Source organism: Diabrotica virgifera, chromosome 4 (genome assembly GCF_917563875.1).
Source record: "Diabrotica virgifera virgifera chromosome 4, PGI_DIABVI_V3a".
NCBI classification, from domain to species: Eukaryota; Metazoa; Arthropoda; class Insecta; order Coleoptera; family Chrysomelidae; genus Diabrotica; species Diabrotica virgifera.
The window spans coordinates 117,635,123-117,654,891 of record NC_065446.1 but is presented as its reverse complement, the minus strand read 5'-3'; the positions used below and the strand labels follow the sequence as shown (position 1 = coordinate 117,654,891).

Sequence of the window (19,769 nt, the reverse complement as noted above, 5' to 3'; positions counted from 1 at the left end):
GTCGCTGCACTGGATGAAGGCATGCTTAATATATCAACTGCTATTTTAGTTAATTTTGTTCCGAAAGATGAACCTTTTCACCATATGATTAAGTCGAATTTTTCAATTGATTTTACAACGTATGGTTTTTCAAAAAATCTCTCCTTAGACCGATAAAGTGTCAAATCTGCCATTATTTCAGCCGACTCATCACCGTAAAGACGTTTCTGAATTTCATGAATGCACTTCTGGCCCTTTCTATCCGACATTTAATTTACATATCCGACATCCAGTCTTCACATAGCCAGGTTCCCAGGTACTTAAACTTTCTTACGCACTCTACATCTTGGTTGTTATATGCTAGTCTTGCATTTTGATGTTGACATAATTGACGGCTGATTATACGGAACTTCGTCTTTTTTATGTTGATGCTAAGTCCCATGTTCTCGCTATGCTCTCCAATTTTATGAAGAAGGTTTTGGAGGTCTTCTATATTGTCTGCTATTAAGACCGAGTCATCGGCATATCGTATATTGTTGACCCAGGTACCATTTACTTTGATGCCGCTTTTGCATTCCTCAAGAGCTTCCTGGAAGATAGTTTCTGAATATAAATTGAACAGTAGTGGGGAGAGAATGCATCCCTGTCTTACACCTCTGAGAATTTTTTGAGCTTGCGTTGTTTCATTATCCACCTTGACGACAGCTGTTTGATTCCAGTAAAGAGCTTCTATGCAACGAATGTCTTTTTGATCTATGTCGAGTTGTTTTAGTATATGTACGAGTTTATGATGTTGTACTCGATCGAAGGCTTTTACATAATCTATAAAGCATATCATTACATCTTTCCTTTGATCGTAGCTGTTCTGAGCTAGCACTTGGGTTGCAACTAGTGCTTCCCTGGTACCCAAGCCTTTTCGAAATCCAAATTGTGAGCAACCAATAACCTTATCGCATTTTGTGGAGATTCTGTAGTGAAGAACTTTGAGGAATATTTTTAAAGAATGGCTCATCAGACTTATCAGTCGGTGGTCTTGACACTTTGTTGCGTTGTTCTTTTTTGGCAAAGGGATAAAGGTAGATACAAGCCATTGGACAGGGAATTTTCCTTTTTTATAGATTTGGTTGAAAAATCTTTGGAGTATCGTAATTCCTTCTTCATCTAACAATCTGAGTAACTCAACAGGAATCTGATCAGGTCCAACTGCTTTCCCGTCTTTCGAGGTATTTATTGCTCTAGTAATTTCCACCATATTTCCACCATATTTTAAAGTTGCTAAATTATCTACAAACTCAGTTTCCTCAACTTGCTCTTCTCTGCTTAAATCAACACCATTCTAAATATTTGCACGTTAATATTGCAGCAAAACTATAACTATTGACACTGTAAACACCCTTGCTAGTGGTTCATGGGATTGGCAAAGACAATATACCTAGATATTTTTTAAATTATAATAACTTGATCCGTATCTAGTTTTTATTTTTGTTTCGGTTTTTGAAAATATAGAAAATTTTTGCTGAGAATATTCTCGAGAGAATTTTCTGGCCGAGAATATTCTCTTGAGAATATTCTCTTCTAACATCACTAGTCCAGGAAACGAAGCTTTTCACCTCGCAATTTTTACAGAATGGATCGATTTGCTTGAAAATTTGAGAATAAGTAGTGGATAGTCCAAGGATCAAAATCAATGTGATGCCGAAAGGCGCTTTTACCATGGGGGTGGTTGCCACCCCATCTCGGGGTGGAAATGTTTTATTATATTTTGACCGCAAAAGTTGATAAAAACATTCATTCTAAGCAAAAAATGTTCTATACTTTTTTTGAAATAAATTAGCCGTTTTAGATTTATTCGCTATCGAAAGTGTTACGTTTTATATCGAAAAAATCAATGTTTTTCCCTACTCATTTACGATTCACTCAATTTTTGCCATAGAAAAAAATTTTTCAAACCAAGCTCTTGGGAATTAAATAATCTACAATTTCATATTTAAACATTTTTTCGTATCCCTGACGCTAATCTTTCTATTCTGAAGAACAATATTTTTACCAAAATACAAAAATTCGTTATTCGTTTTTAACTCCAATTTTTTTAAAAACTAATCATTCTAAGCCGGTCAAACTTTTAGAATCTATTAAATACATAAATCCAGAAGCATGAATAAGGCGAATGACTAAAAACATCGCTAACTTACATTATTATGCTTCCAATTGGGTTTATCCTTTTTTTAATATATTGCTCCGCCCTGTTCATAGACATAGGACAAGCGTTTGACAAGGTATGGCACCAGGGGTTGCTCTATAAGCTGAGGAGTTGTTTGTCTCTAAATTATTACACACTACTAAAGTCATATCTTACAAATAGACGCTTTAGAGTCAAATACGACAATGAAATATTAGAACTCCAACCCATAACAGCGGGTGTCCCCCAGGGAAGTTTACTGGGTCCTGTCCTGTACCTACTCTACACTGCCGACCTCCCTACAACAACAGCTACATTTGCAGATGATACTGCGATCTTATGCTCCAACAAGAATCCACACGTCGCATCAGAACTCCTACAAAATAACATAACTGAAGTCGAAAAATAGTTACAAAAATGGAAAATTAAACCAAATGAGCAAAAGTCGATTAATACATGTAACATTTACAACCCCGAGAAGAGGAACCTGTCCGCCTGTATGTATTAACCGCAAACAAATACCAAGAAAGATGATGTAAAGTACCTTGGGATTCACCTGGATAGAAAACTGACCTGGAAAACACATATTTTCCAAACGAAAACAACTGGGCCATAAAGTGAAAAATATATACTCACTAATAGGAAAACAATCCCAGTTATCAACACAAAATAAATTACTCCTATACAAAGCGGTGTTGAAGCCAATTTGGACCTATGGGATAGAACTGTGGGGAACAGCAGCAAATTCTACTATAGAAATTATACAAAAGTTCCAATCCAAAATACTAAGGATGATTTTAAATATACCGTGGTATATCACCAATAACACCATACATCGAGATGCAGAAATAACTTATGTAAAGGAAGAAATTACATATCGAATAAAAAATACAAGGACCGATTGCGGGAACACCCAAACCACCTAGCAAGGAACTTGATGCAGATGAGCAGATGTGTACAGTGCGCAGGTTAAAACGTAAACTGCCTAGTGATCTAGTGTGAGCCAAAAACAAGTGTAGTGCTAATTCATGTTTTCCCAGAACCAATAATAGTTTAATAGACAATAACATTAAGAGCAGCATATTAATGTTCGTCACATGTCAATAGTTTAACCGCTATAAATATTACTTAATGCTTATTACTTTGTAAAAAACGGCAAACTGTAATAAATGGGTCTAGGAAAGTTGGTCGAGAACACTTCGTCGACGGAAAATTAGTCGACAAACAGTTGATCGAATGCACAATTCATCGAATGTTCAATTCGTCGACGAACATTTGTTCGAATGGATTTTTCGTCGATAAACTGTTATTTATCTTTAGGATAAAGGGATTAATGGTGACAAATGACGGATTATTGGTTTTTATTTTGTTAACTGGAATATTGTATATCTGAATTTTTTTTTTTGGGGTTTTGTTAATTTCTTTTCTAAATCTTAATTATTTTTAAATTTAATGAAAAAATTGGCTGCGGTGGAAGAGTAGACAGCAAATATAAACCGATATTTTAATTAGTGATGTTGTACCGTTCTTCTTTTTGGTGTCGGCGCACTTGCGAACGGAGCATTTCCGGACAAGTCAAATTTGGGGGCACTTGCGGACAAGACGAAATATGCGAGATGCTGAGGTAAATAAATTGCTAGGGAATCGAGATATTTCCGTACAATGTTTTCGACTGCAATAATCAGTCAATATCAATAAAAAAAGTAAAGAAATCGTGAGAATAAACTTCCCTTCACACTTTATGCAAGGCCTAGGACTGGCAATCTATAAAATATTTTTTTTTATATAGTACAAAGAAATTAACTTTATATATTGGCGTGTTTCCGCCATGTATTATTCCCTTTGGGTTTTTGTCGACGAAAAATCCATTCGATCAAATGTTCGTCGACGAATTATACATTCGATGAATTGTGCATTCGACCAACTATTTGTCGACCAAATGTTGTCGACTAATTTTCCGTCGACGAAGTGTTCTCGACCAACTTTCCGACACCCGTAATAAATTGGGACGTCAATAAAAAAATAGGTATATATTGATTTTTAACCGTAACTTTTTTATTTTTTATCTTAGAAAGTTTAGTAGAAAAGAATTTTGTAGGTTTTTACAAGATCTATAAAGCTATTAATATTAAATCTTTTTAAAATCCTCAGTCGCAAAAAGATGTGACTTTGAAAGGGTTGGTAAAGGTGGTTTTTGCATGTTATTACAAGTTTTAATTGTCAATAGCTGATTCAATTTTTGCCGTAGAAAAAATTTGCAAACCATGATCTTGGGAATTAAATAAGCTACAATTTTATATTTAAACATTTTTTCGTATCTCTGATGCTTATCTTTCTATTCTGAAGAAAAGGCCATTTTTCCAAACTGCAAAAATTCGTTATTCGCTTTTAACTCCATTTTTTTAAAAACTAATCATTCTAAGCCGGCCAAATTTCTAGAACCTATTAATAATACATAAATAAAGAAGACCAAATAAAACCAATGACTAATTTTAATTACGATGGTGATTAGGGGGTTGCTTCCGATCACTTTTTCGCCGAAAAAAATAGGGGCTGACAATATTTTCATTATAAGTCACTTAGTTTTTGAGCTAGAGACTTTTTTTATTTCTGGAGATATATTTTTAAACACATAGTTTTCCCGTCTTTTGACTTTGAAACTACCATATTTAGCATTTGACGAAAAAGAGCTAACATATAATAAAGTATAGCTCGATCACTATTGGTTTTAAATAAAATTTAAAAAAAACGGTGTTGTTTATTTTTTCAATAGGTACATTTGTGTTAAGTAAAGTTGTTTTGATAAAACGAAAACTTTTGGAGTTATTAGCAGAAAACTTATTAAAAACATTGATATTTTCGATATAAAACTAACACTTTCGATAGCGAATAAACCGAAAACTATTAATTTTATCAAAAAAATGTATACAACGTTCTTTGCTTAGAATGAACATTTTTACCAACCTTTGCGGTCAAAATATAATAAAAAATGTCTACCCCCGAGATGGGGTGGCGACCACCCCCATGGTAAAAGCGCCTTTCGGCATCATATAGATTTTTATCCTTGGACTATCCACTACTTATACTCAAACTTTCAAGCAAATCGATCCATTCTGTAAAAATTGCGAGGTTTTGTCCTATTTTAAGCTTCATTACTTGGACTAATACATGAATAATGATTCTAAACGACGCACGACCGGGTGGATTAGGAATCGGGCTTATTTATTAACGCGAAACAGATATATAAGAAGAGGAAATCTCGCTCATCTCGCCAGAAGGAGAGAAAATGGCAGGATCGTAATTTGGGAGCATGTTTTCGTAAGTTTTTTTTAATTCTTGTGTTTTGTCCATTTTGCCGTACCTTTGGATTAGAGCTTGAAGGTCTAATAGAAAGTCTTTAAATCGTTTATTTGTTTTCTGCGTTCTTGTTCTAATTTGGTCTTCCAAACCGTCTAGCTAGTTTGCTGATTGAAAAGCGAAGTTGAAATCCTCCGTCAAATTGTTCCAGTTTGCTCAGAAGTAAACGTTGTTTCGGAACTGTGATATCGCTTTTCCCCTAAATACTTCTGGTAGCGCTTTTAGTAATGCATCGTCTCGAATCCGATAACACGTTCTTAGTTCGTGTAGTCTCTCCAAAATTTCTTTGGGGTCTTTGGATCCGTCAAATTGTAAGCCCCATTTTCTAACTGTGTCCATTATTTGACTGTTCATTTTCTGTTTGTGTATCGTATGTTTCCAGATCTTCCGGTCCGACATTGGTAACTGTGTCGGTATTTGTTGAGCGTAAGTGTAAGACCATTCTTGATTGAAAATCGTCTATTTTACCTGTCGTGTCCAAGTTAAATTTTGCCACACCATTACTTAATTACTCTTTTCTTAATTTATATACCCAGCCTACCATCTCATCCTCTATTTGTAAGCCTACCGCTCCTTCTGATTCTGACATATTTTGTATATTTGTTCAATCCGCTTACATGTATTAAATCCTTTTCAAATAACTGCTAGGACGCCACTGTGATGATCTCGGGTAACAAATTCAGTCGGAGACAGGATTCGTTTTTATAAAACATTTATTTTAAAACGAAACATACAAAAGATAAGGTAATTAACGTTAATTACTTGTTAATTTCGTTATCAAAATATATTTACAATCTACATATCGGACTTTCGTAAATTTCGGGTCGATGTAACGATATTTGATACATGAATAATGATTCTAAACGACGACCAAGTGGATTAGGAATCGGATTTATTTAACGCGAAATAGATGTATAAGGAGAGGAAATCCCACTCATCTTGTCAAAAGGAAAGAAAATGGCAGAATCGCTTCGCTCAGCTCGCGTAGCTTAGGATGGGGTTGTGACTCGTCGAATTCGCTCAGCTCGCCAAGACGACGGAGTTCGGAAGGTTTCGGAATATGGTCGGGATACGTTTAACTCACCTATAATACCTGGTTGGTTATTCTCTGTTCAGCACACAAAGAATAATCAAATAGATTTCCGTTCAGTATTTTATACTGTCAGAGACGGTATAAAAACACGTTTTGCTTACATAATACATAGGCGTACTCTAGACGATAAAATTATATTATCGTAACAAGTTTCTCCACTCTGTCCAGTGTGGCATCTCCGACTTTTATACCGTCATCCTGTATGTAATTTTGTTTGCTAGCTATCATATATTTTAGGCCTGGATCCCGCGTACCAAAAAAAAGTTGATTAATAGCAAGCTGAAAATTTGTTAATAGCTTAACGGTGTCTAGTCGGACAAACTTTGATGTGCGGGAACACTGGAACAGGGGAAGTTTTAATTGTGGAACAGTTTAAAAATGTGGAACGCCAGATTATGAAAACATCCCATGTATTTTGTCGGACAGAACTTCCAATTTATTTGTTACCGTTTCATACCGCTATAATCCAAAAAAACGATTGTTGGAAATGAAAAATTAAATTAAAAATGGATAGTCCCCACTAAAATGGAAAACTTTACTTAACTTTTTTTGGTTTTAGGACCTACTCTCCATAACCCAATAGGTTTCCATAACGCTCGAGTAACTGCACATTTAGCATAATTTGCTCCCCTACCATTATTAATTACTGATTACTTTTTATTAATATTCTGCGAACTAAATCTTTAATTTTTATTAGTCACTGCAATTAAAAATTATATGAACAATGGTTTTTTTATTTTTATTCGTGTAACTTACACAAGCGGGAAAACCTCACACGACTTATATTTTTTGATAAGTTGTATGACTGATTAGACAACAACATCAAAATATTATATAAATAGATCCAGTTATTGAAAAATATTTTACAATTCCTGTAGATATATCCTTTAAGGTTATTACTGATAATAATAACTTGGTTAATGTTTTTAATTAGCGTGTGGAAATACCCAACTATATATTCCGAAACAAACCACATTTATAAATTTCTTAGAGATAACAACTTGTGATGAAATATTGGTTTCATTAATAAATAACACTGTAATTTGTGTATAAAAGAACTATATAAAAACAGAACTGTATAAAAAGAAAATACCGCAGAAAGATATAACACCAAAACAACTGTTTTTTTTTTCAACAACAAAATAAACAATTTTTTCTGCAATCATTTTTGTAGGCCTTTTAGGCCCGTAGCTCGACAATGCCCTTCCATTTATTTCGGTATGACCTTCATGCGCCACTTTTGAACGTGTTTCTGTGTAGATCATTCTTCACCTCATTGTGTCATTCTTTTTTAGGATGGCCTATTCTTCTTTTACTTCCCAACTCTATCTTAATTTCTTTAGTATCCTTTCTTCCATTTTTTCTAAATGTTCTAGTTCTAGCCATCTTAGTCTCGTTCCTTTGGCTAGTCAGACCAGTGGTGGATACACTGGAAGAGGGAAGTGGGGCTCCCCAAAAGAATCAAAGTTCAATAAAAAAATTGTTGAAATACAAAACATGAAATTTAAACCAATGACAGACAAATTCAATCCAATAAATAAACCCGCTATTTAGGAAAATTAAGGCAACTTAATAATTAGCTCAAGCCCGCTGGCGCAAAGCGAGTCGAAGGTAGGTAGGTATACAGTGAGGACGTTTAGGTTGGAATAAATTTATTTTCTCGAGAAAAGGCGATTTTGGAGAAAAATTCCGAAATAGGTCGATTTTTATTTTTAAATTATGATTTTTTGGCATATATATCATACTAGTGACGTCATCCATCTGGGCGTGATGACATAACCGACGATTTTTTTTTAATGAGAACAGTGGTCGTGTGATAGCTCATTTGAAAGGTTATTTAATTTTCTATTTAGTAATGTAAACGTTAACATAATTATTTATACAGGGTGTCCAAAAAAATTTTAATTAAATTAATTGAGGCAAAAAGAAGAATGTATGTAATTCATTCATTTAATTCAAAATACATTTTAGTGCTGTCAGAAAACAGAAGAAAAGGTTTATGTGACAATTAAGTGTTGTTTTTCGCTTAAATTCAATATTAAAACTGTCACCCACCTGCCTCTTACCAGTTTGAACATTGAATTTAAGCGAGAAGCAATGTTTATTTGTAAAATATACATTTTTACCTGTTTTCTGACAGCAGTAAAATGTATTTTGAAATAAATAAATCTCTTTCACTCTTCTTTTTGTGTCAATTAATTTAATAAAAAATTTTTTTTGGACACCCTGTATAAATATTTATACCATTTCAAATGAACTAGCACACGATTCTCATTCTCATTAAAAAAATCATCGATTAGGTCATCACGCCCAAATTTATGACGTCACTAGTATGATATACATGCCAAAAAATCATAATTCAAAAATAAAAATTGACCTGTTTCGGGATCTATCTCCAAAATTACCCATTCTCGAGAAAATGAATTTATTCCAAACTAAACGTCTTCACTGTATAAAACATGCTATATTTCCGGTAATTTTGCTCCGATCAATCTGAAATTTTCAGGAGTATTCTTGAAGTTCTTCTTCTTCTTCTTCTTCGTCTAGCCATTCAAGTCCATATCTGAACATAATCCTCCTCAAGTCTTCCTTCGCATTGTTTTTTTATTGTACGCTACTTGTAGTCAATTTTTCCAGGCAGTCGGGCAAATCGGGTTTCGTTGTCAAAATACAAAATACTATTAAAATAAACAAAAATGTTTATTAATATTTACTTAGCAACAACATTTTTGTTTATTTTAATAGTATTTGGTATTTTGACAACGAAACCCGATTTGGGCTTCGAAACGTTAATAAATTCATTTTTTAGTAAAATTGTGGCTTATTTCCCATAGAAAATACTTAATTACTTTACTTATTTATTGTTTATAAGATCTGTAAGATTCATTGGTTCAAAGTGCTTATTTTTGAAATGGCTGTAGTTATCTAGATGGCTTAAACGAGTCACTAATCACGAGTGTATGCAAATTTTGAACATCCATATCTTAATTAATTTTTGTCTTAAGGAAAACAAAAAGTCCAAAATACTCACAATAGCAAAACCTATATTTTTTTACTACTTGAGATTTTTGGTATCACCAATAACTTAAAAGGGACAAACTGTATTTTGAGCGTTACATACTTAATTTTGATGTTAGAATCTAAAAAAAAAAAACAAAAATAAAGCTTTTTAACACTTTAAAAAAGTTGCGATGAGTTTTTCCCTAAAAGTGCTTCATTTTTTGGTTACTTCAAGTTGAAATATTAGATTTTAAATTTGACGAATAAGAACTTACGTTTTATAACCTACAACTCTGTTCCTACTGGGTCTACTACTAAGAAAAATTTTTTCGATAAAATACTTTTTGACTTATTTGAGAAGAATTTTCTAAAAACGTGGTTTTTTTATTGAAAAATAAATATATTCACTCGCAAATAACGGACTTATTTTAAACATATATTTTTTCACCCCCGAGAAAGGGTGAATCTCACCCCCAGGGCAAAAGTACACATCGGCACAATATCACTTTTTTTCTTTTACATGTTAGCTGTATGTATGCCAAATTTCATGTCAATCCAAGCAGTTTTTTAAAAATTGCAACAAAAGCCCTGAGTAAATGGACTATAAATTAGCTTGAGTTTTTATAAATATGTATATGATATATTTTATGATATATGATGATTTATATTTAATGCTCATTAAAAACTTTTGATATACAATATGTGTTTTTATTGGGCCAGCGGGCCCGCATCCCAACTGGAACCAGGGCCCGCTGATCTATCGGTACGCCACTGTGCCTAGCATTGCTCTTTCTATCGCGTGTTGAGTGACTCTGAGCATATTCATATTGTTTTTTGTGATTGTCCATGTTTATGCCCCATATGTTAATAACGGAATAATTAATGCATCAAAAACTTTAGATCTAAGATGTAGTTGAATTTGTTGATTTCAGAGTATATAGTTCAGTTTGCCGAATGCTGCCCATGCTAACTTTCTTCTTCTTTTTATTTCTTCCATTTGAATTTCCCTATTTAGTACAGTAGACTCTCTCTATAACGAACACGGGTATTACGAGGTTTCGCTTATAACGGGGTACACACACTAGATGTCCCATGAAAATCCTATTGAACTATAACACCTCTATATCGAGGCATATTTTATTACAACGAGGAAAAATTAAATCGAAGAATATGTTTCTTAACCTGTTTTTAGCGCAGTGATGGCTATAAATAAATACCCCAACTTCCTGTATACTGGAATTCCAAACATCTGTGTGCTTATTGAGGCCAGTGCTATAATAAACTCCACCGCCTGTAATAAACTTCTTCCTTCCTGTTTACCTATCGACCGATATTGAATATTGTAGGAAATTTATAATTTACGATGACCAAGTTTCATTGTTGGGTTGAGGTCGACCATCGACACCTAATAAACTACGTAAGAGTTTCTTCAGAGTCCATGACTTTTGTTTTGTTTAAATTCATTTTCAGTCCTATTTTAGAAAATTCGGTATGTAGTTCTAAAATCATGGTTTGCAGTTCTTGTAGGTCAGTAGCTTTCAGGATTGTGCCATCCGCAAATCGTACATTACTGAGGTAGCGGCCATTGATGTTTATTCCCTTATATTTCCAATTTAGGTTTTTAAAAACGTCCTCTAAAACTAAGGTGAACAGTTTGGGTGATAAAGTGTCTCCCTGTTTGACTCCTTTGTTTAATGGTAGGTACAGGGTTCGTGTATTCATTTTAATTTAGGTAGTATGTAGCTGTAGCTTGGTTCATAGTTTCTTTTATTAAGTTAATATATCTGTTGTCTATTCTACAATTTTGCATTTCGTTTATTACGGTCGTGTGTTCTATGGTGTCGAAAGCTTTTTCGTAGTCTACAAATGCTATGAAAACTGGAAACTTGTATTCGTTACATTTTTCTATTAATATTTTTGTGATTAATAGGTGATCGGAAGTTGAATAGCCTTTTCTAAAACCTGCCTGTTCATATGGTTGGTACCTATTCATCTAATTTCCTTGTTAGTCGGGTAGTTATCACTTTGGTGAGTGTTTTAAACAGGTGTGACAGTAGACTGATGGGCCTGCAGTTTTCCAATTTTCGATTATCATTTTTCTTGTGTAATAAGATTACTTTAGAGTTGTTCCAGCTCTTAGGGACTTTGCCCTGGTGTAAACAACTGTCTATAAGCTTATTTACAATTGGAATCAGTGGCTTACCTCCTTCTAATATCATATCTGTGGTAATCCTATCTTCTCCTGCAGCTTTATTTCTCTTCATGTTCTGCAATGCTATAGTTACCTCTGAAATCGTTACTTTTGGCATTATTTCCGATTTAACATTTTTCATTCATTTCCGTGCTGGTCTCATTTCATCGTCTTGTTGATGTGTTCTGTAAAGTTCCGTGTAAAATTCTTCTATTCGTTTCAGTATGTTTTCTTTACATAGTTGCGATTTCATTTTCGTCTTTTTCCATTAATGATATTATCTGACGTCGTCCTAGTGTCGGTCTGAGGCATTTCATACTCTTATTTTTTTCAATAGTTGTTGTTATTAATTTTTCTTCTTCTTTTCTTTTTTGTTTTCTGATTCCTTTTCTAATCTGCCTATTAAGTTTTCTATGTTCTTCGGTTCACTTTTTGTTAGATTTATTTAAGATCTTTCTTTTTTCTATTTGTTGTAAAATTTCCTTGTCTAATTCATTCTGTGTTTTTGGTTATTTCAGTTGCAGAATGCTTTTGTTCACTGTTTCGGATATAAGGTTATTCAAATCATCAATACCATTGGATTTTATCTGCTGCATGTTAACTTGATTTAATGCATCTTTTTATTCACTTCACTATTTTTTCTTTCTTCAGATGTCCATTTGTATCTTTTTTCATGTATTCTTTTTCTTTCTAGTTTTTTGTTTATTATTAGTTTTGTTCTTATCAGTCTATGGTCACTTCCTAGGTCAAACTGATTTAATACCGATACGTCTTCTACTAGGTTTCCTATTTTATTCTTTGTCTTTTTATCGGGGCTCATCCATGTCCATTTTCTGCTTGGTTTTTTTATTGAAAAAGGAGTTCATTGAGTACATGTTATGTTCATTCATAAAATTGAGAAGCATTTCTCCTCTATCGCTTCTTTTCCCGTAGTCATAATTACCAATTAAATGTTCATAATCTTCTTCTTTTTTGCCCAATTTAGCATTAAAATCTCCTAATAGTATTTCGAAATTTGCTTTATTTGTTTCTATAAAACGATATATATACATATTAACAAAAACGATGGAGTAATAATTTATATAAAAAAGTATATTAACCATAAATACAAAATAGTAGATATAACAATAACAAAACTAATTGAATTAGAAATTTTACTTAACAACAAGAAGATAATTTTATCAGCTCTATACAGGTCACCAAATACTTGTCCAATAACATTTAATAATAATTTAATGAATTACTTAAATAATATCAATAAATCCGATATTCATATTTTTGTAGGTGATATAAACATTAATCTTTTAGAGTATACTGAAGAATTCGTAGAAGAGTATAAAAGTATCATGAGTGAGTATGGATTTATATCATATTTTATATAAACGAATATACACGTCCCGCAAGTAAAACTTGTCTGGATCATTTATTTATCAAATGTTCTTTAAATTTTGAGAATAATATTAAATCTTATATTTTTAGATACCATGATATTACTGATCATTCACCTATAGCACTCAGTATTAATAATTTTAACAACACAAATTTAAATGTCATGCAAAAACTAAAATTAGATTTAGAACAAGAAAATTGGTTTTTAGTTTACTCTGAAAGAGATGTTAATAAGAGCATGGAATGTTTCATTACAAAACTACAAAATTATATAAACTTAAATACCAAGAAAATAAAAATTAAACACAAAGAAAGATACAAAAAACCATGGATAACACCATCGTTACTTAAATTAATAAATGAAAAAAATAATTTATACAAATCATTAAAAACTCATCCCGATGATACTTTACAGAACGGGTACAAAGTAAGTAAAAATAATTTATCAAAACGTATTCAACAAGCAAAAAAAACTTATGCAGAAGGGTTAATAAATACTAACAAAAATATGTCTAAAAATTTATGGAGATGCGTAAATAAACTATGTGGAAAAACAGTTTCAAAAACAAACATAAAACTAATAAAAACACAAAAGAATGAAGTACTAACTAACAAAACAGACATATCAAATGAATTTGTTGACTACTATACCGATTTAGGAAAACGATATGCAGAAATGATCTCTGAGCCTGAGCCAACTGAATTTCGAGCAAACATATTGGAAATAAATAATAGTATGTACCTGTCTCCAACAACTGAAAATGAAGTTGAAGAAATTATAAAATCTTTAAAAGATAAAAAGTCACCAGGGCACGATAATATTAGATCGGAAACTTTAAAAGAAATAACAAAACAGATTTCAAATCCCTTAACATACATAATAAATTCATGTCTTAATTTAGGCATTTTTCCAAATATATTAAAAATTGGAACTATTAAACCATTATTCAAATCTGGCGAAGAAACATATTGTCAAAATTATAGGCCTATAACCCTAATCTCAAATATAGGCAAAATATTCGAAAAAATAATTAAAATAAGACTCACACATTTTTTAAAAAAATTTAATATACTATCTGAATGTCAATATGGGTTTCAAGAGGGAAAATCAAAAGAAGATGCAATCTGTGCTCTAACAGCTAACATCTACAAAGCTCTTGATAATGCAAAACCATCTCTTTCTATATTTGTAGATTTAGCAAAGGCATTTGATACATTTTCACATAAAATACTGCTAAATAAACTTCAAAAATATGGTATAAGAGGACTTGCATATAACATCCTAGAAAGTTATCTGCTAAATAGACAACAACATGTTTCTATAGATGGAGAAATCAGTAAAGGAAGAATTATATCTTACGGAGTACCACAGGGAACAGTCTTGGGACCAATTCTCTTCAATATTTATATCAATGATCTATTCAGACTGAATGTCACAGGTAAGATAATAAGTTTTGCAGATGACACAGCTATTTTCTATGATGCAAATACATGGAATAATTTAAAACAAAAAGCTGAAACAGATTTTGCTACAATTCAGAAATGGTTTCAGTTTATTAAACTTACCTTAAATATAGAAAAAACAAAATATATACCATTTACATCATATGTTAATAACCTCCCAAATCTTGGCTCATTAAAAATTGATGCAAAAAATGAAATTCCACATACATACGAGATTAAATATCTAGGTATAATAAATTCAAGAAATGTCGCAGTTGATAATAAAAATCTATTTAGATACAATTTTTATTTTCGATACAATTTTTTATTTCTTATTTTAGTTTATTTATTACAATTATTGTCCATTAATAAGTTCTTCGCAGAATTTTGTTGATTTGTTCCCAATCCATTGTTTAATTTCATATTTATACCTATGTTTTTTATAATTTTTAAATTGTTTTAAATTATCCGGTAGCAAATTGTACAATTTGGGCCCTATGTAACCAACATATCTTTGAAGGATGGATTTATTACATTTTGGTAGAATTGTATTATGTTTTATATATCTAGTTTGGTGGGCATGACTGTTAAAATTTAATATTATCTTTTTTTCATGTATATGTATAAGGGCTTTATAACAGAATAATTTACGTACATTTAAAAATTTACTTTCGTTATATAACAGCTCACTAGAATATCTTAAATTTTTCCCGTATATAATTCTAATTAGCCATTTCTGAATAATATTTATAGAATGTAAGTAATTATTGCGTATTCCACCCCATCCTAAAAGGCCATATGTAAGTTGAGACTGTATAAGTGCATAATAAAGAATTCGCAAATGAGTTATTCCTAAAAATTGTTTTAAAAATTTAAATCTTGATAAGAGTCCTTTTAATTTATTAAACGCTTTTATTTAGTTCAATAGTTTGCGTCAAATTTTCTGACGTTAATTTGACTGCCTTTTCTCCAATGCAAATGAATGAAAATTTGCAGACATATGCATTCGCGGGAACAATACACGAATAGTCATTAAATTTTTTTTTATGTTTAATAATTGTTTAAATAAAAAAAGTACGATTTTAATGGAAAATGCTCAAATTCTCTTGTTTTTTACAATGTAAAAACTTGAAACTTTTACGGATTGCAGCTAATGATATGAACTATACATAATTTCAGTTTTTACGTTAATTGTTTACGTTCTGCTTCATAAATAAGCAATAAAGTTTCAAATTTTTGCCGATTCCGACTACTTTTCATGTTAGTACATCATATGTTTTATACATATTTTAATAAACGTGACGATATATTTTAATGTTTAAAAAGTGTAAGACTAAAAAGTAAAAAATAAAAAAATATAAAAAAAAATTTTTAGGAAACGCTTTTCTGTAGTTACGAGTGACTAAAATTAAAAATATTATAAAAAAACAACTAAAAAGCAAAAAATTATAAAAAATAAAAAAAATCCAACACATTCGTTAAAGAAAAGCGTGGGTCGAAAACCGTTTATTCGATGAAGACGCGCCACGCTGTTCTTTGACGAATGTGTTAGATTTTTTTAATTTTTCATAATTTTTTGCTTTTTAGTTATTTTTTTATAATTTTAATTTTAGTCACTCGTAACTAAAGAAAAGCGTTTCCTAAAAATTTTTTTTTATATTTTTTTATTTACTATATTATATGCTTGGGTGTTCCATCGTAAATGTTTATCAATTTATTGATGGCCACATTTATATCACAAATTATATTAAAATTATTATATTTTTATTTTTTCTTGATTAATGTTAAGAGTTTTTAGTATTTTTATAAATTTTCATATAACTGTATACATTTATACATTTGTTAAATATTTTTTCTGTTTGTTTATATTTGTAAATTACTATATTATATTTTTAAGTCTCACGCACAAGGGGTGCTACTTTTGTATGTATATTAGTAATATATATATACAGGGTAGCTCAACTTCAGTGAGTTATTTATGTTTATTTAGGTAGTAATCATTATGCTTTTTATTATTTTTTTTTGTAAATCTTTATTGTTATTCCTAAATAAACATTATTATTATTATTATTATAGCTGTTCTTATTTCATCATAAAATATTTCTACTGCTTCTTCATCGTGGCTTTTGGTTGGAGCATTTTTTGAAGGTATGTACTTTCATGTAAAATAATAAAAAAAATTGAAAATTTCCAAATTTTCAAACCATACCCCCAATCCCCTTAAATAAAATAATACTTACAGACATCGCATTTCAGTCCTTCAGCTTGTGGAATCCTATTTAATTTTATGAGAGGGGTATTTCCAATTGCTTCCAGTGCGTTAGGCAGAATTTTGGTCGTGCGTTTCCTGAATCATAAAAGAAAAATCAGAACACTCGTCACGCAATGAAGCACCTACATAATAAATAAGTACCTACAGAAATTAATAAGGATTTAACACCAAAGAAACTCTGTTCGGGCTAAATATTCTTGCCCACGCCTTAATATGAACCAAAAAGTATTCTTGTTTCATAGATTTCGAAAAGTCTTTCGATAAAGTGCTACACCAAGAGCTGAGACCAGAGACTGTTGAAAAATAAGAACTATCTCAATTACACACTAGAATTAGACAGCAAGGGTTAATATCGAAAATAAACTGACCAAAGAAATGGAACTTCGTCGGGTGGTTCCCCAGGACTGCATAGTTCTCGTTTGTTCAACGTGTTCAGCAGGTCCATTTTTTCCCTGAAAAATGGTTTGGCAGGGCCAATTAGCCACTTTAGTTTTTCATTTATTGCAGATTCATAGTCGGAAATTTCGTATTATTAGAATTTTAGTAATATTTATTTTATTACGCGTTTTTTATACAGTGAGCACGTAAAGGTTGGAATAAATTCATTTTCTCGAAAATGGACCATTTTGGAAAAAATCCTGAAACAGGTCAATTTTTATTTTTAAATTACGACTTTTTGACATATATAATATACTAGTGACGTCATCCATCTGGGCGTAATGACGTCATCGATGATTTTTTAATTGAAAATAGGGATAGTGTGATAGCTCATTTGAAAGGTAATTCAATTCTCTATTCAGTAATATAAACAATAAAATAATTTTTTATTATTTATAAACAGGGCGTCAAAAAAAATTTTTTTTTAATTCAATTAATTGACATAAAAAGAAGAATGTGTGTATTTTATTTAATTCAAAATTCATTTTACTGCTATCAGAAAACAGGAAAAAATGTTTATTTGGCAGATAAATATTGTTTTTTGCTTAAATTCAATATTAAAGCAGCCATCCACCAGCCTCGTGACAGTTTAAACATTTAATTTAAGGGAAAAGCCATGATTATTTTTCAAATAAACATTTTTTTCTGTTTTCTGAGAGCAGTGCAATGTATTTTGAATTAAATAAATTACATACATTCTTCTTTTTATGTCAATAAAGGACATCGCACACATCTTATGGAAAATATAATGTCACTCAAATTCAATAAAATTTATACGAATAGATTCGTTTTAAATTAACGGTCAAATCTTATCATTGCGCCAACTCTTAATTATGATTAATTACGACGCAAATTGCAATTAAAGTTTATCGAAATCACATTTTTGGAGTCAGTAAAAGTGTCACTATTGCTCTGGGTGCTATTCAAAAGGAGCTTAAACCCCGCTGGGCCTAAGCGGATTAGTGAAACTAATCCGCTGATTTATGGAGTACCGACAATTTGGGTATTTTAAAATATTTTTTCTCTCTCTAACTTATGTACGTACCCATTTGATTTCAGATTTATTTATATCAATTTCTGCTCTTATTATTGAAAATATAGGGTTGGCGCAATGATAAGATTTGACCGTTAATTTAAAACGTATCTATTCGTATAAATTTTATTGAATTTGAGTGACATTATATTTTCCATAAGATGTGTGCGATGTCCTTTAATCAAAAAAAAAATTTTTGGATACCCTGTATAAATAATTATGTTAATGTTTATATTACTGAATAGAGAATTGAATTACCTTTCAAATGAGCTATCACACGACCCCTATTCTCATTTAAAGAATCATCGATGCCGTCACACACGCGCAGATGGGTGACGTCACTAGTATGATATATATGCCACAAAGTCGTAATTTAAAAATAAAAATTGACCTGTTTTGGGATTTTTTTCCAAAATCGTCCATTCTCGGGAAAATGAATTTATTCCAACCTTCTGACCGGCAAAAAAGTGGCCACCCTATATATTTCCGAAAATAAAAATTCATTGGAAGTTTTATGCTATGTTTCATATTGGGTCTTAAGTTAAATATTTATTACGATTATGTATGCTTGATTTTAATAGTTTGTGACTTAGTTTTGACGTTTACGCTGTTGCTTTCTGTGGTCGCTGTTTATCTTCTAAGTTGGAAACATTTAATTAAACAGTAATTTAGCTTTTCAAACGTGGATTTCGACTAAGTGAATAATTAAGATATGTTGTTATCTACAGTAGATGTTGCTCGAACTGCTACATTGCTACAAGACGGAAGAAGTTAAGTTGATGTATGCGAAACTTTGGGTATTCCGAGAACTACAGCACGGAGATCTTTCCATCGCTTTAAAGAGACTAGTACATACTCACGTCGACCTGGTTCCGGTCGTAGAAGAGTTACCTCGCAAAGAGATCCCATTACAAATCGCCATTCCACTGCAATTGCTATACAAGAAACCGTGTGCAGGAGGTTCAAAATGAATTATGAATATAAGTGAGAGAACGGTTAAAAGACGATGAAAGAGGACTAATGGCAAGAAGGCCGGATATTATTTTCGAATTACAACCCAGACACTGTAGGAATCGATCAATTTTTGCTCGACAACATCAACACTGGGATATACAGGATTGGAGCCGAATTCTGTTTACTGATGAATCGTTCTGTTCTGCTGTTCTGTTTGAAGTTTGGCGATGGCCGAGAGAGGGTTTGGAGACGGAGAAATGAAAGATATGCCCAAGCTTGTATGTCCCAGAGAAGAAAGTTGGGCGGCGGTGGTGTCATGGTTTGGGCTGGAATCTCAATTGAAGCTCGAACTGAACTTATTTTCATCCATGTCCCCCTGATTGCTCACCTGTATATAGAGGATGTTTTGCAGAAGCAGTAGTTTCATTTGGTCCATTTATT

The 19,769-nt window shown here is 31.8% G+C and overlaps 1 protein-coding gene across 1 annotated transcript in view; it reads right to left on the bottom strand.

The window, feature by feature from the left end:
• Positions 1–19,769, bottom strand: part of LOC114334177 (cystathionine beta-synthase) — a 65,131-nt gene that overhangs the window by 38,917 nt on the left and 6,445 nt on the right. Inside the window, exon 2 of the mRNA XM_050648379.1 lies at positions 16,872–16,978. Coding sequence (XP_050504336.1) covers positions 16,872–16,978 — 107 coding nt within the window. The remainder of the gene's footprint in view (positions 1–16,871; positions 16,979–19,769) is intronic.